The sequence below is a fragment of the Phyllopteryx taeniolatus genome, chromosome 7 (genome assembly GCF_024500385.1).
Source record: "Phyllopteryx taeniolatus isolate TA_2022b chromosome 7, UOR_Ptae_1.2, whole genome shotgun sequence".
NCBI classification, from domain to species: domain Eukaryota; kingdom Metazoa; phylum Chordata; class Actinopteri; order Syngnathiformes; family Syngnathidae; genus Phyllopteryx; species Phyllopteryx taeniolatus.
Genome location: NC_084508.1, coordinates 17,989,431 through 18,007,530, shown reverse-complemented (window position 1 = coordinate 18,007,530; position 18,100 = coordinate 17,989,431). Strand labels below are relative to the sequence as shown.

Below are 18,100 nucleotides of genomic sequence, written 5' to 3'. Positions count from 1 at the left end.
TCCCTGGGGTCTCGTCCCCGTGGGACGGGCCCGGAACACCTTACCAGGGAGTTGTCCGGGAGGCATCCGAATCAGATGCCCCAGCCACCTCCTCTGGCTCCTCTCGATGCTACACTTTCTTCTATCCATATTCTCATACAATTAGAAATAGACAATATGACAGAAGTTATGCAAGTATACAACAATGTACAAAAATACAAAAAAATAACTTTAGTTTTGTTATTATCCAATCCAGATCTTGTCTTAGAGTATATAACATTAGAAAATATCTCTGCCAGACGTAATAAGCAACTTTAAGAAAAATTGGTCACCTTTCATTGAAATGGTGAACCTTGATGCTTGATTCTTGTTTGGCTGGGAAAGAATCCAACCCAACCCAGGCACGGGGAGAACATGCAAACTCCACACAGGCAGGGCCGGGATTAAACCCTGGGCCTCAGAACTGTGAGGCAGACACCCTAACCAGTCGTCCACTGTGCCGCCTGGGAAAGAATGTCGTCCAGAAATGTAATCTAAATGTAATGTCTAATGTAAATTGACCATATCTTGCCATTTCAGACCCCTGTGCATGCCATAAGGTCATTTGCATGCACTTGAACCCCTATCTATCTGGATCTGAGGTGTGGGCCTCTTGGGATGCTGGGCCTTTTCCCCCCTCCTCCTTTTGGGTCGGGTTTTGTCCGTGTTGCTCTTCCGGGTGGGGGGGTGGGGTTGGTCTGGCGAGGCTCTCCGTCCCTGGGTGCCGGGGAGGTGCCGTGGGTCTCGTCCTGGTCTCCCGGTGAGGGCTTGGGGGCCGTGTTGCTGCGGCCTGTGTCCTCCTCTTCCCGCTTCACCATGGTCGTCGCCCCTCTCTCCCCTCGAGCTGTGTGGGGTCCCCAGCTGACTGGGGGCTTATGGTAGGGTGTCAGCGCCTCCTGCTTCGGACAGGCCCAGCTTCTGGGCCCTGTTCTGGTCGCTGGGCGATGGTCGGTTTGTGGGGTGGGTGGGGGGTGTGGGGTAGCTGTAGGGTAGGGAAGGGCTGCCCCCCTTTTCTCTGTGGTCTTCCAGCTGGTTGGGCTGTGCCGGACCCGTAGGAGTCTAGTCTCTTCACACACGCTGCACATTTTTAGTACTCACACTGTACATACTTTGCACATTGGGCACACTGACATCTCATTCAGGGTCCCCTGGGGTACTGGCACGAGGCATGATGGGGCGGGCGTCGGGCCGGGTACTGGCACATCTTGGCTGGTTTCCGGTCTCCCCCCTTCTCTCCTTGCCGGTCCTCCAGTTTTAATGCATCATACACCCATCTGTGGGGGGAGGGGCAGTGTCTGGCTGGGGAGGACACTGGGCCAGGTGTTCCGGCACTGCGGCTTTCTCTCTGGCCCGCCATGCATTTCCCCCGCGGATTGTTAATGCACCACATACATTCTCACATCCTTTGGGGAGCTTGTTGGCCTGGGTGGGGGTGACGGTTGCGGGTCATCATTGCCCTGCCCAATTTCAATGCATTGCACATCACCACAGACGATCACGGTACAGGGATAATGGTTGCTAGTTGGGGACCTGATAACCATAGTAATAGGTTGGTTGGTGGGTATTCAAATTTCTCTTGGTTTGACTCCTGGGCCCAAAAATAGAACCTCGAATAGAACTCCAGACCTGAGAGGAACGAAAGACGACTCAGCAACCCCAACACAAACAAAATGTTCTACCTGTACGGTAGGACCGAATCCACTCCAAGGCACTGACCTGAATGCCCACACAGTTTTTCAGCTGGGACAGGAAGATATGGTTGTCCGCAGTGTCAAAGACAGCGGTTAAATCTAACAAAACCAATCTTTACTAGCATTTTCTGGAGGGCAGCATGGTGAACTAGTGGTGAGTTCGTCTGCATCACAGCTCTGAGATACGGGATTCGAACTTTCAGCTGAGGTGGGCAATGTGAGTTTTCTCCTAGTACTATGGCTTCATCCCATATTCAAAAACATATGTTAGGTTTATTGAAGACTTAAATTGTCTATAGGTGTGAATTTTAGTGTGAATGTTTGTTTGTCTTTACTGTACTGTACTATATGTGTCTTTACTGTACTGAATGTGCCACAGTCAACTAGCAACCACACTATGGTGGTCACTCCAGCTCACTCGTGACCTCAGACAGGATAAGCTGTAGAAAATGGATGGACGGTTGAATGGATATTGAAATTATGATTTTGTTTTAATACAAAGGCTTTTAGTGGCACTGAAGAAGGAAATATAATCATTTTATAATCTCCTCCATGTCAACATAACTAAACCTCTGTGTTGACACGACACCTTATTTCAGGAAAACCCTTTTTTTTTTCAAGAGTCAAAAAAATATTGTTTTCCATTTCATTTGTTGTCCTCTTGATACGAGCTCATGTTTTGCCATGTAACACTATTGTCCTCTCTCACACACGTCAAGTTTCCTGTAAATGACTCAGCAGCTACAACCCACATGATTTTGTGCTTTTCAAGACTTATCAGACTAGCCAAGCCTGAATGTAACCTTGAAGAAACTCATGATCCATGAGCCACTTGTCAGCCCAATGTTCATGAATAACCAACCATTTATACGCACAATTAAAAGTCTTTAATTAATCTAACATGGATGTTTTTGGAATGTGGGAGGAAGTCATGGTACCCCGAGGAAACCCACAAAAGCATGGGAAGAACAAACTGCACAGGAGAGCCAGAGTTGAGCTTCAAACACAGGACCTCTCTACTGTGAGGAAGACATGCTAACCACGGTTACACGCCAGGATTATTGCTGCCACTTTAGTAATTCCATCAGGTAAGGTTACTAAATTCAGCAGGATGGTGGGCAAGTCCTTCAATCTATACAAATATCAATATAACAACATGCAACTGCATCACATACGACATCTGGAAGATTTCAGAATCAATACTTTTCTCTAATAACATAACCCTTACCCAAAAACATAAATAAATGTTATGAAATTAATCATACACACCAGAGATGCTGATCATGAAATGTTTTAATGTGTGCAGATCGCTACAGACGCCTTTTGCTAGTCAAACTTGACTTGCTTTGACCAACCAGTCAGAGGACAGAAAAATACTGATGTTAGAGTCGGCCAGCTTGCAGGCCCTCTCAGGCAAATTTGAAATCTGATTGGTTATAGAAACCGTCCCATTGCTTGTACGGTTTGTTACTTTGGCCAGCACTCCTGATTCGGAAGACCATGTGCAGGTTAGATTGACACGCAGCATATAGAGGCTGAAATCTAACATCCACATACGCGCAGTGGAAGCTGTGCAGCCAAGATAAACTACAAAATAAAGAGAATAAGAACTGTTGGGTATGAATTCATTACATTTTAATGGAACAAATATTAGAATTTAGGTTGTAAATGTGCTGGTCAGTGCTTCTGATAGTGTTTAGGCCAGCAGAGGGGGGCTTACTGGTCCTGACGGCTCACCACTTCATTTGCTTGGGTCTGACATAATAAACAAATGACTGTAGCTCAAGGGCGGCACGGTGGACAACTGGTTAGCATGTCTGCCTCACAGTTCAGGCGAGGCCCGATTTGACCTGGGTTCAAATCGGGCCTTGCCTGTGTGGAGTTTGCGGTCCGGAAAATGGATGGATGGACTATATCTCGAGAACACTGGTGTTCAACTTTATTTCTACAGCGCTTTCACAACAGCTGCAGCTCTAATAAAGCGCTGTACACAAAACACAAACATAATAAAATTAATACAATCATAAATAACCAAACAAAATGTTTTCCAATCAAAATACACTAAGGCTTCTTTCACATTGCCACTTTGCATACACTGAAAAAAGTCCTCAATTTGATCACGCATAACAGTTGCATATGGTTAAACTGTAATTTCCCTCTTATCTCCTTCAAAGTAATAAAATAATATACGTCAATTTACCACGTTTTAAAAATGTGCCCCCAATGTGCAAGGTACATGATTCAATTAAGTAAAGTCAAAGGACTTTTTCTCAGTGTACAAATCCTGTGTCCTTCTTTTAGGGGGTGCAGAGTTTTATTCCCTCTTGTTGCACATGTTGTTTGAAGCTTTTCGTAGAAGAGAAAGGAGCAAGAATGAAGTCTCCGTTGACCACTATGAGGGCGCGGGATCATCGATGGCATCATTCATGTTTGTGACAAGCTGATTTTATAAACAATAATAAAATAAACAAGCAACTTGTGTCACAAACTCAAGGCCCGGGGACCAGATATGGCCCGCCACATCATTTTATGTGCCCTGCTAAAGCAAACCATGTGCCTCAACTTTGTGTTTCTTGCTAAGATATGTACCAAAATTGCAAATTGGCATCACTTTTAATAACGTTGTGATATTGCAATGTTCTTTTTTAAAAATGTTTTTAACCAAACTGCTTATTCAATAATTTTACATTTTAATGCCCTGATTGAACAAACTATTTTGATCATCATCTGATTTTAATACAATTTTTCCATCAAGTTGTTGTGTATGATATGATGAGGCAATTATATACTGATTTCACAGTCATAGCTCATTTAAGCAAAGGCATGCAAGGCCCCCAAAAAAGAGTTTGACAGCCCTGCCCAAGAGATAATCACAAGACGAATCTGTAGCCAATTATTAAGGTTTGATCATTTGCCTGGACCGCAATATTATATCTCACGTCATAAATAAGAGCTATAGCCGTAAGGGTTGTTTTTCCTGATGGCGTCACTAAACACTTAATAGATTTTAAAATTTAGTGGGAAAAGTCCCCCCTCTGCAGTATGATATGCCTTTGTACTGTCCAAACCTAAATCCTCCATAATATCATACAGTCTAGTTGAGCCCCGTGGTACTCGCAGTAGTAAAGTTGTTGTTTACGTCCTGTCATGTGATCTCTCGGTGACGTCACCGTGACGGAGGACTCGGCGCCGCGCGTAGAGCAGTTTGAAGAGTTTGAAGAGTTTGAAGTCGAACAGTCCTCCCGAGGCGCCCCAATAAAAATGGAAGAGGCGATAAGAGCTACCGTGCTGCCCGCTCGACTGCGTTGAAGGAGAGTTCGGCTTGCCCACGGTGCGGGCGAACACAACAAGCCGTCGACACCAGTTTCACCGGTGAGTTCAACGAATGAGTCGCGAAAGGTTGAAAGGCCAATTTAGAAGTTGTTCCAGAAAACTAAAACGTATTCGTATATCTATGGCAAAACAACAACAACAACCAAAAAAAGTCACTTCACACTCATTGATTGAGTCGACTCCAATTGTCACATCTTCTCACGTCATTGCCGATATGTCACCGCATGCTTCTTAATGAACTTGTCGCACGCTGCTTCACGAAATCTATGTGGAATGTCATCCGTGTTATTTTTAATCGTGTTGTATTGTGACTGAGAGAAAGAAAGAAAGACGGAATGAACGTCCCCCAAGTATGTATCCGTTGCCGCCTCCACTCTTTTAATCTCCTTCCTTCCACCATTTATCTGCTTCCTTTTTGCTGCTAACCCCCCACAGACAGACAAACAGCCTTGGATTATTTCTTTCCTGTATCTCAGGGGAAGAGTGAATAACCGTCTCGAATGTTCATCATTACAATAAACGCTCCAAAGTTCAACACAACTTGTTGGCAAAACATTTTTCCCCCTCTGCATAGGAACTATGGGATTAGAATTGACAAAACCGATGCCATCATAAAACTGTTATTAACCAAACAAGGCAATTTTGACATTTTAACATCCTCAACTGTCATACAAGTGCAAAAATAAGGAAAACACACTTAATATTAAGACACACAGACACTCATACACACAAATAATTGGATAATAACCAATGAATGATAATGGAGTAATGTGAAGGTGCACCTCTCATGTGTCATTAAAAAAAAAAAAAAATCTTTCTTTTTTTATGGTCAGTATGCGTAACACCTGTGACGTTTTTCATTTGGCCTTCCTCTTTGAATTGAACATTGTATCCTCCAAATCTGCTTTCCAGTTGGTGGATTTTACATTGAATTTCCTCCAAAGTGAATGCTTGCACACACTTGTTTCACTGTGTTTGAGTATACACTAACACACAAAAGACCTTTCGATTTCTTGCAAATGTTATTCTTTAACTTGAAGAAAAAGTAAAACGTTAGACTAAACTTAAACTTAAGTTCAACATTAAAATGTCAAAATTTGAGACGCATTTTGGGGAGAATTGGCTTTAGGTTTTATTTTATATTTACTCATTCTAATTTCTCAAGGGGGGGGGGGGGGGAATTCAGCTCACACTCTGCTTAGACTATGAAATGTCAAATTGTTTGGAACACCCTGTACTTGAAATTTTATAACAAGTGACATCATGATGTCCTACTGAGTCTCTCTATCATCGTTCCTTCCAGTACACGAACGACACTTCTTCTCTTCTCATGTTCATTTGTGAACAAGCCTGGTTAAGAATGTCCTTAGATTAGTGTAACAAAAAGAAACAAAAACAAAGAAAAACCAAAACACAGAGTTGACCTGGCTGAAGTAGTGTCCCCCGCTAAATGGCAGTTCTTCATTCGTGCCCCCGCTATATAGCAGATATTTAAGCCGTTGGTTTTTATGTTTTTTTTTTACACTAGTTGTCACTCACACTCTCCATATCGCGCTTCAGTTTTTGCAGCTTCACTGTCTCGTGAATTATTTTAAAAATCATACATACCTAATTTTAGGCGGCATGGTGCACGACTGGTTAGAGCGTCTGTCTCACAGTTCTGAGGAGCGGGGTTCAATCCCCTGCCCTGCCTGTGTGGAGTTTGCATGTTCTCCCCGTGCCTGCGTGGGTTTTCTCCGGGCACTCCGGTTTCCTCCCACATCCCCAAAACATGCATTTATTGGACACTCTAAATTGCCCGTTGGTGTGACTGTGAGTGCGAATAGTTGTTTGTTTGTATGTGCCCTGCGATTGGCTGGCAACCAGTTCAGGGTGTACCCTGCCTCCTGCCCGATGATAGCTGGGATAGGCTCCAGCACACCCGCGACCCTAGTGAGGAGAAGCGGCTCAGAAAATGGATGGATGAATGGATGGATACCTAATTTTGTATTCCGGGATTTTGTGTTGATCATTTCAGAGGTGGGTAGAGTCAACAGATATTGTACTCCAGTAAGAGTACTGTCACTTTAGAATTATATGACTCAAGTAAAAAGTAGTCCTTCCAATAATTACTTGAGTAAGAGTAAGAAAGTACTCAGTGAAAAAAACTACTCAAGCAACTTCTGATTTATTTTTTTAAATCAGAGCATGAACGTCAACTAAAATAAAAATAACTAAATAAAATATTAATGTGCAAATTCAGATATTGCTGAACAATATCACTTAATCTAGAAATCCATCCATCCAGTCTATCCATCCAGTCTATCCATCCATCCATCCTACATTGCTACTCTTACACTTAAGCAACATTTCTGCTCATCAGATCAGCCAGTGTGGTATTTGTTGCACAGGTCTTTTGTATTTTCACGTTGAGGTGCTGTGGGTCGCGGCCCTGGTTGTGGTCCCAGCGGAACCGTGAAGCACGGGTAACATCGGTGACAAGAGTTGATCCGCTAGTACATCTTGTATTAATTAGGAAACACGCCTACAGTTATCTAATTAGTTTACGGATGTTAATGTTAAATGTATTACCCGACAGAGCGATGTTAGGCATTATGTCACAACACAGAATGAACTAACTTCAAATTAAAAAATGGCCAATAAAAACAGAAAAATATTGTACTTAATATTTTCTTGGAGGATGCATTTGGGATTAGCCTTTGAAATTGGTGAAACAGACAATGATTTTAGTCAATTCTTTTCCAGTCTGAGAGTGCTAAAAGAGGAGGATGCTATTCATGTGGCACAGCTTGAAGCAGGCATCAGGTGCAAGTGGAGATGGGCCTGGCTCAAGTTGGAGGCCAAAACAAAAAAGCAAAGAAATGAGTCAAATTTAATTTTAGTCTTAAATATGTACTTGAGCGCTGTAAATAAATGTTTTTCTGTGTGAAGAAATATATATATATTTTTGCCTTTTTGTACTCTTCAGAATCTTCCAGAGTGCTTAATTTATGTTAAAATAAAAATATTCTCTGCGGGGGCTCTGGGGAATCCCCCCAGACCCCTCTTAAAATTTTTTTTTGTCACCTTTTTCATGCCTTTGGTGTTTCCATGTCTGAAGTCTACGCTCTCATTGGCTGACTCCAACGTCCTTCAACAGGCCAGGCTCCGCCTTTTTAAGTCCTCCAACGCATTCAGTCACAGTCAGAGATAAAGTACTGTTGAACGTGAGGACAAGTGGACAAAAATAATACCTGCACCTCACATGCATATTGTATTAGTGTTATGCATAAATCTTTAAAAAATATTCATTCATTCATTTTCCGTACTGCTTATCCTCACTAGGGTAGCGGGCATGCTGGAGCCAATCCCAGCTGACTATGGACGAGAGGCGGGGTACACCCTGAAATTGTCTCCAGCCAATCGCTTTAAAAAAATACATTAAATAATACAAAATAATGTATGATTGCTACTTTGCGGATTTAGTCGCAATAAATGAGGGATTACTGTACTTACTTCCAGTAATGCCCTGGCATGTGGCAAAGGAGAGCAACTGTCGCGGTTTATTTTTCAGCTGTATATTGAATGCTGCGATAACAGTAAAACAAAATGAACATGCTTATGCAGGAGATGCTGTCAGCCACAGCTCACGCCCAGATACTCACTCACACAGGCTCACCTAGATCACGTCACTCCACCCAGCCCCGCCCCTTAGAGGCGCATTCATTTTTCAAACGAATGTTTTTTGTTGTTGCATGTTTTATATTTGCAATTTTGTGTGTTCAAATACATTTACAATGTGTTTAAAAAGTATGTTTTAATAAGTTTAGAGTTTTTAAAAATAACCTTAAGTGTGTGTGTGACGGGTCAATTACGTGGATGGGTTTCAAAGGGACTCACTGTACTTTAGGACAGTCACTAATATTAGAGTTATGTTTAAATAATACAAATACAACGACCTGTTATGTTGTGGTAAAGTTTTCCAAAAAAGCTTAAGCACTTTCACATAAGCGTGGAGTGGAGTACAGCTATGGCAGGCCCTCAGGCTTCACAAGACCTGTTTTTCTTTAACGAGGGCCATTTCACCACACACGTCTACAACAACTGTTCTGTGCGTGTCCAGTAGGTGGCATGCTGCTGCTGCACTGCTCTCACTACTCCTCTGATCTATAAACATTTAAAAGGCATGCCAAACCTATTCTTTTCTGCATCTGATTATTAAACTGGAAAACAACAACAACAAAAAAAAAAAGAGCCTTTTTTTATTAGCAATTTATTGATAAGAATAGTAGGCTTTTTGGTCACTGTGACGGGTAACAGTCGTAAATGTCAGTTTCTCTCTGGTGAGGCTTTTTTGTGGTGCGGTAATTTCTATCTTAGAATGCCATCTGTTTCATGAAATCCTTGTAGAAAAATGTCACTTGTCACAGTTATTGAACTTGCAGTGCTTTCAGATTTGAAGTTTGAACAACACGGAGAATGAAAGTTTTAAGTTTTTTGGCTTAAGAGCTGCATGGTAGCAGCTCAAAAACGTATCAAAGGGAGTTGATTTTCAAAGCCTGCTCAGGAATAATTATGGCAGAAATAATGTTGTATTACCATCTTATTTTGCCAACACCATGTTTTGGGGGCGGCTCGGTGGGTGACTGGTTAGCACATCTGCCTCACAGTTCTGAGGACCGGGGTTCAAATCCCGGCTCTGCCTGTGTGGCATTTGCATGTTCTCCCCGTGTCTGCGTGGGTTTTCTCCGGGCGCTCCGGTTTCCTCCCACATCCCAAAAACATGCGTGGTAGGTTGATTGAAGACTCTAAATTGCCCCTAGGTGTGAATGTGTGCACGAATGGTTGTTTGTTTCCATGCCTCCTGGGATTGGCTGGCGACCAGTTCGGGTTGTACCTCTTGCTCGAAGATAGCTGGGAGAGGCTCCTGCACGCCCGCGACCCTTGTGAGGATAACGCGGTACAGACAATGGATGGATGGATGTTTTGGGGGAACATTATATTGTTGTCCTGTGAAGCAATTGAAACAATTTCCATATTCTTATCGTATTTTTTTTGCATCCACACAATACAGAATACAGTAAAAGTGATTCTAATTGCCTATATTACTACTAACTATGATCCCAAAACAATTTATTAGCATTTCAAACTCTTGCAAACATCTTCAAACTGTACAGATACACAATGTACAGTACCTGTACGTACACTGCAACAATTCTAATGATGTTGATGAAGAATTACTGTAGCGGTGCAGTTCGGTGTAAAACAATGAACATTTGACTGCACAGCAAAGAAGAGGAGTTACATCGATGGTGCCGATGCTCCTCGGCCTCTCACAATGCACTCCTGGCCTGCGCTGTTGGGAAAGTACGCTCCGTCGTAGACTGCTCACTCCTCTATAATGGTATTTACTGGCCCAAAACCACTGTATCCATGCAGTGATCATATGAACTGGTGGTCTTAGATATATTTAGTGATGTCCCGCTGAGCTGTTGTAAACAAATTCCGCTTGTTTCGATGCTGTGTTCGTAGTTTGCTGAAACTGTCCATCTCAAATCTTAACATGGCTGGAGGAAGAACTTCCGCTTATCCACACAACCATGCGTTGTCTTAATTAAAGAGACGCTACAATAAAATACATATCGTACCTACTGGAGACACTATTTTGCTATGAAAGTAAAAAGAATAATTTTTGCGCAAATAGGTGAATTTGCAAATGACGAATGAATATACAGGGATCCATTGTATCAGGCAGTGTTTACGCTGCAGGTCCAAGTGCCCAATCCTGATTGAATGTGTACATTAGATTTTTTGGTACATTTCAAGTGACACGTATCTTATATGGCTGTGTTTACATTCACGGAGCATATGAAACAACCTGCTTGCACAGATACCCAAATTATATGTTAAATTACTCCACAAGCACCAACCCCAGGCAGTGACAACACAGAAGTAAATTATGATACAGAAATAATAACATTACATACCATCTAGTTGGCCTGGGCTGACCTTTCGCACCGTTGACATAAATTAGGATAACCTCCACATTACTCCACTGGCCGCCATTTGCCAATATTTTGCTTTTTGAATGATCGACACACCTGTAATGTATTTTATTTAGACCATACTGTGTTTAATGGTCTATACTTTTGCTGTAGTTTAGACTAACAGTGGGTGTTTTTGAATGTATTTTGAGCTGCTGAGGGTGTGTATACTGTACCTCGTTGATTATTGTACTGTATTTAGATGACATTGAGTTTGCATTGACGATGTCTATCCGATTTGTATTTTTAACAACTTTTGCAAGAGACCTACTGTAATTCCAACCTATGATATCAGATTCCATGCTTTTTTTCCCCCCTTCTATTTACGCTGCCAATACGCTTATCCAAATTGAGTCACACAGAGCAGAAAAATCGAAATTGTATCACTTGAACCATGTAGTGTAAATCCAGACTCAAATGTTCAAGCTTAAAATTCTTTTCATAAGGCAAACAAATAACAGCTGCCAACTGCGCAGCGCAGGCTTGATGTTTTGTTGGTTTGTCAGCTGACAGCATTACAAAGAAAACTACAGTTTTCGACTAGAATACTACTACTACAATAACTACTAGTTATTGTCATGAAACTGTGCAGGATTGGCACAGGTAGCAAGAATTTTGGTGAAGATCTGAGAACATTGTGGATTCAGAAATGTACTTCTCTTACTCTTTGTCAACTTTGATTTACTTTTGGGATTTCAGCTCCACCGCATAATGAATATGGTGTAGTTAGAGTATGTGCACTTAATAACATCTTTCAGCTTCTAGCACATATGCCTTACTTGCTTTCCAACAGCCAAGAAACCCATGACAAGCCAAGCTGGATTGCCTTTGCCATTTCTTGTGAATTAAAATCTGATATCGCAAATTTTGCTTAATGCATTAGTCGGTTAAGCACTGGCTAGGAACCACAGCATTTAATATTTCTATAATTTGTAGCTAAAACCTCCTTCCTCTTAATCTGGAAAAGTACTGCATTTTATGATCTATTACACCTGTATAACAGTTATTTTGCCTCGTGTGACAAACGGTCACGTTTTCCCCTCTGCCAATTTATAGTTTGATGACTTAACTCTTGAACATTGCTCAGACTCTTATCAGTTTGTTTTAACCATTGTTATCTGCTTTGCGTCATTGTGACGATACTATCATAAGATGTCTTGTTTTCACTTAAAGATGGTTGACTGAAGAGATGCAGACGAGGACACCTTGTTCCTTGTTGGTTAATCATAACATACTTTTGCCCATGGCTGGTTTCAGCTTCAACTATATTTGAACTGATCTGAATTTTTAATACCTACATCATGACATAGTATGCTGTCAGACCCTTTTTTAAATGAGTTTAAAGCATTTTAGTCAGCCCTAAAATAAAAAATAAAAAGTTTGCACAGAATGCTTTTCAGTGAACTGATACATTACTGCTGTGTTGATAGTGCTTGATAAATATACACCACCACTCAATATAAGGTTTATGCCACAGCTTCCCGAAATGAATTGATATCTAAATATTTTTTCATGTCTGCAATGGTTACTACACCTGTATGCATAAGTTCTTGAACTAAAATGATACTTTTAACGTTAAAATAGAATTCTTATTATTAATTGTTGATTTTTAAATGTACTGTTTTACTCCCCCCAAAAATAAAAAAATACTGAAGCACTTTATTATTTTTAATATTTTTTGGCCTCTTTATTTAGATATATACTTTTTATTTTCATTCATGTTTTTATTTTATTTTATACTTAAAATGTTCAGTGATAATAGCACTTGATTTGACATTGACAAAAAATGTGAACCTCAGGAAAATCGGTTGAGAAAGCTGCAAGGAGATGAATGAAATTAGGCCAAATGTGTTTTTGTGTAGTTCTTTAAACTGAATCCTTTCTGTAGTTATGGATTTGTAGTGAATTTATCAAAACTGGATTATTTGGTGGTTTTTTCGTTATTTCTCAGTGTTGTTTTTCTTTTTGTCTTTGTCGCAGCTGCTACAACAAGTAACGTGCATCAATGTCTTGGCTTGAGGTAAGCAAGACACGCACGCACACTCACGCACGCACACACACACACATATACACGCAAATGTTTCCAGTTCACTTTGAAATTTTGTGGTTTTCCAGAAAATATTCAGTTTCTGTCTGTTGGATGGTAATTTACAGCGCACATACTTGTAGCAAAAGGTAGAGAAAGTGTGGGAAGTGCAGGGAACGTGGAAACAGGTTCTATTCTGGGAATGAATAGATTGATTGAGGAGTATCTGCAACATTTGTACAACCAACATTGTCCCAGATTATCGCGCTACTCGTCACTTTAAACTGCATACATTCCTTGAAGTCTCGGCGCCCTTTGCACAGTGGTCATTGCACCGGACTATTGCAATATTAGTCATTCGAACTGCTCTAAGTGCTAGAGGACTCTGCATCTTTTGCACAATTGTCAAAAAAAATAAAAAAATTGTACTGGCATTACCAGATAACTATTAACCCTTTATTGCTCACTGACTGTTTTTTTGTCAATGTCTTTATGTCTCAAAAGTGTTCTCTGTCAATTGACTGTCTGTTGTCGTACTAGAGCGAGACAAATTCCTAGTGTGTTTTTTGGATATACTTGGCAAATAAAGATGATTCTGATTCTGATGAAACTAATCACACTCCTTCCACCTCTGGGTGTGATTATGCATTCAGTATGGGTGAAGGTTTTCCAACTTTGCTACTGGCTAACTGCTGTGATACATGTTCATAAACATCAGACTCGCAGCGTGAAGGTCATCATGATCTTCCCACCATCGTGATCAATTAATATTCACTTTCCCAATTAGGGAGATAGCAGCAGCTTTGATTGCTCCTGATGCGTTTTTAGACTAACAGCGTGTCCTGATGAGATGCTCTTATCTCTGATTACATGATGCGGGTACATACTGAGATGGTGCGTGTGTCTGTGTGTGCGCACATGTGTGTTTGTTTAAAGGCAGGATTAGGTTAAGTGCCAAGTCATAGTCAGAGTAAGTTTGAATACTGGGTTTGAGGTCCAGCTTTTCCACACTAAACTCACCTAAGGATGCCAAGTTGCTAACACCTTTCTCTGTGCTTTGGGGCACAGTGATGCTGAACCATAAAAGGGCCTTCCTCAAACTGTTGCCACAAAATTGGACACAAAGAATCGTGCATAATGTGTTGGTATGATGAGGGAAGGGGTACAAAAGCAGCATAGACACTCTTAACACACCACAGTTTAATCGTTCAAGACATCCAATAATTTGTATTTTTATTTTTTTTTGCATGATACTATAATATCATGTATATACTCAATGGAAGACTGTTATTCAGATGGATGGGTGCATGCCGTGCTAAGTTGATAAAGCTACCACTGTGATAACTTTGAAGGGAAGGTGTGGGAGCTTCCAATGATTCGCCTGATACCGGAGTTGACACGCACACACAGCGTGAAGATCAAGTGTTGCCATTTCTGGCGGGGTCAAACCTCCCATTGAAATTTGCCTTTTTTCCCCCCCATGTGTGTCACTAACTTTTTTTTCATTTTTGTCAGAAAAATCTAAATCCAAACTGCATGCACTGTGGGTGGTAGCCTGGGTATAGTTTGTTATCCCTGTTCGTAAGAGACAACAGGCAGATTTGAAAGGCCAAATATGCTCAGGAAACATCTAGTGCACAGGTGTCAAACTCAAGGGCCGAGGGCCAGATCTGGCCCGCCATGTCATCTAATGTGGCCCGCGAAAGCAAATCATGTGCAACCATTTCCTTGATTTCTGCTAAAATCTGTAACAAAATTTCAAATTGTCATATGTAATAAATAATGTTAAAATATGGGAAGCCTTTTTTATTACCAATCCCCCTTTTTACAGTAACTGAACAACATATCCTTGACCTCTGATTTCAAAATTGGTTATCTGTCAATTTCTTGGGTATATGCAATAATATGAGGCGAGTAACCAGTTATATGGTTTCACAGTTCATAATGGTCCTCTGAGGAAAAACGTAACTTCAAAGTGGCCCGCGACAAAAATGAGTTTGACCCTCCTGATTCTAGTGGCAACATCATTTGTTTACCGAATGAGCGCACAAAAGGCTTTGATATGAAAGGCAATTTGTGAAAGCAAATTATGCAGATTGGTAGTTGTTGTCAAGAGCCATATTATAAAGCCTCTCTAGTGACACAAGTGACTAACATTTGAGTGTGTGCCACATTCAAACAACACCTTGAATTAAATAAGAAAGCGTCTTTCTTTCCAGTAAAGATGCATCCACTTGACTTCTTACTTTACTTTACTTTAGTTGTATTTATCATATATATATATATATGTATATATATATATATATATATATATATATATATATATATATATATATATATATATATATATGTATATATATATATGCAACAATATGCACTTAATCATTGCTGTCCATTGGAAGGCTTGTACAGCGGAACCTCTGAGGTTGAACACAATCCATTTCGCTGGCAGATGTATGATTCCATCCATCCATCCATCCATTTTCTGAGCCGCTTCTCCTCACTAGGGTCGCGGACATGCTGGAGCCTATCCCAGCTATCGTCGGGCAGGAGGCGGGGTACACCCTGAACTGGTTGCCAGCCAATCGCAGGGCACATACAAACAAACAACCATTTGCACTCACAGTCACACCTACGGGCAATTTAGAGTCTCCAATTAATGCATGTTTTTGGGATGTGGGAGGAAACCGGAGTGCCCGGAGAAAACCCACACAGGCACGGGGAGAACATGCAAACTCCACACAGGTGGGGCCGGGGACTGAACCCGGGTCCTCAGAACTGTGAGGCTGACGCTCTAACCAGTCGCCCACCGTGCCGCCTATGATTCCATCATGAAACCTTTATTGGAGAAGGTTAACCAGCATTAAACTAAAATAAAGCAAAACCACTTGCCATTTGAAGACACTTGACAGACTTGATGGAGAGGGAAGATGATATACTGTATGCTGTATATAACTGATATTTTTTTAATTGTACTTCTCAGATTATATAGAGAAGCCAGACCCTTTCCTAAATCGCAATTCAAAAGTTCAATTTCTGGTTCATCACACTTCACCTCTGCTATCACTGGTACCCTTCTGTGGTGGTATCACAAAAAACTAAACAAAAAAGAAGTTAGAAAATCACACTGGAGCTATTGAAATAATTAGATTACTCGGTGAGGTGAATTTTCACAGAATTTGCTGATGTTATCCATAATCATGGTCTGAACTCTGAGGTTTGCTTGAAGTTTGGCGGCACATTTTGGTTGCACTCCAAATGGTTTGACTTTAGCCCATTCACTGTCAGGGAAGGTATCTTTCCATTGAAAAAACACCCAGAATTATTTTGTTTGTGAGATAAACCTAAATGACCCTGTATTCAGATATATTGTACATGTTTACATGTTATACAATTTTGAGGATAATTGCTGGAAATGTGGCGGCACAGTGGCCAACTGGTTAGCACGTCTACCTCGCAGTTCTGAGTACCGTCGTTCAAATCCCAGCACCGCCTGTGTGGAGTTTGCATGTTCTCCCCGCGCCTGCATGGGTTTTCTGCGGGCACTCCGGTTTCCTCCCACATCCCAAAAACATGTGTGGTAGGTTCATTAAAGACTCTAAATTGCCCGTAGGTGTGAATGTGAGTGGGAATGGTTGGTTGTTTATATGTGCTCTGCGATTGGCTTGCAACCAATTCAGGGTGTACCCCGCTTCTCGCCCAAAGATAAGTGGGATAGAATCCAGCACGCCTGCGACCCTTGTGAGGATAAGCGGTACAGAAAATGGATGGATGAATGCTGGATATGTGCAAAGACTGAGACCTGCATAGTACTCAATTATAAAGGTATGGCATTAAAACAATTTTTCACCATTTCAGTTTTCCTGATTTTTGGGGCGTGGCTAAAACAGTGCCCCGTGACACACTTCGGTTCAGGCATGAGTCCCCCACTTGTACAGTATACTGCAAGAAATTACCACCTTTGTTCGGATCATTAGTTGACCGACACGATTTAGATGTACACGTCAAGGCGACAAAAGTTATAATTGGCGCAATTCACTGAAATGTAGACCCCAAGAAGCAGACAACTATCAAAATGATCTATTCAACAAGGTTTTATTAAACAAAGCGAGCGCAAACATAGGCAAATAACAATAAGAAGTGTATAACAACAAAATCTCTGGAATTTACCCTACACAAGGCGTAAAAACAAAACAACACAAAAGGCAAACAGATGTACTTACATTCAACAAATGGTCAAACAAAACTGTTGACTAGAAATACTTGAACAAGGAACATCAACACAGTGGTGACAAGAAATGGGTAGTGAGCATTGATCTGACACCTTCGTGGAGCTTCCTCAGATCCTAAGTTCCCAGCTGATGACAGTGGGCAGGCAGGTGCTCATAATGCTCAATGCTCACAATGAGGACTGGAAAAGTACAGAAACCAGCAGTACCAGCAGGGAAAAACAGGAACATGACAACAAATGTGACAGAGGCTTCTCACTGGCATGGCTGCTTTAGAGTGCCTCATTGTCGCAGCAGGAAAAGCCTCGTGACGACCTGGTGCGATATATTCCAGGCACCAGAGGCTTTGAGTTCGTAGATTTTTGCAGCGCAAACATGTATCTTTGTGTACGAAGTAGGATGAAGTAGCATCAGTTTTTCCAAGTCCTGGTAGTGGTGTTTGTTTGACAGTTGACAGTTGAGCGGGGCGTGGTTTCAGTGCATTCAGCGGACGCAATGGCTTGATTATTTTTTTTATTTATTTATTTTTTTAATTTTAAAGCTTTATTTAATGCAGTATACATTTGATTTTTTTAATCATTAAAATTTGGCAGGGTTGCTAACAGCACTCTGTGGTTTGTCAAATTTACAAAACAAACAGCATTTATTTTCACTCTACAGGGACTTTAATAAATGATCCTTTAATGTGAAGGTCCATCCATCCATCCAGTTTAAAATACATTTAAAACTTTTAGTAATCAGCCTTTCTTCTTCAAACACACTCAGTGATTGCACCTCATA

At 41.2% G+C, this 18,100-nt stretch overlaps 1 protein-coding gene across 3 annotated transcripts in view; it reads left to right on the top strand.

Moving 5' to 3' along the window:
- The first annotated feature begins 4,834 nt into the window (after positions 1-4,834).
- Positions 4,835-18,100, top strand: part of LOC133481380 (cAMP-specific 3',5'-cyclic phosphodiesterase 4C-like) — a 95,202-nt gene continuing 81,936 nt past the window's right edge. Inside the window, exons 1-2 of one of the 3 annotated variants that reach the window (XM_061780634.1) lie at positions 4,835-5,081; positions 13,046-13,085. In XM_061780634.1, coding sequence (XP_061636618.1) covers positions 13,071-13,085 — 15 coding nt within the window. In that variant the 5' untranslated portion in view covers positions 4,835-5,081; positions 13,046-13,070. The remainder of the gene's footprint in view (positions 5,082-13,045; positions 13,086-18,100) is intronic. The other 2 variants (XM_061780627.1, XM_061780629.1) reach the window with 2 other exon arrangements.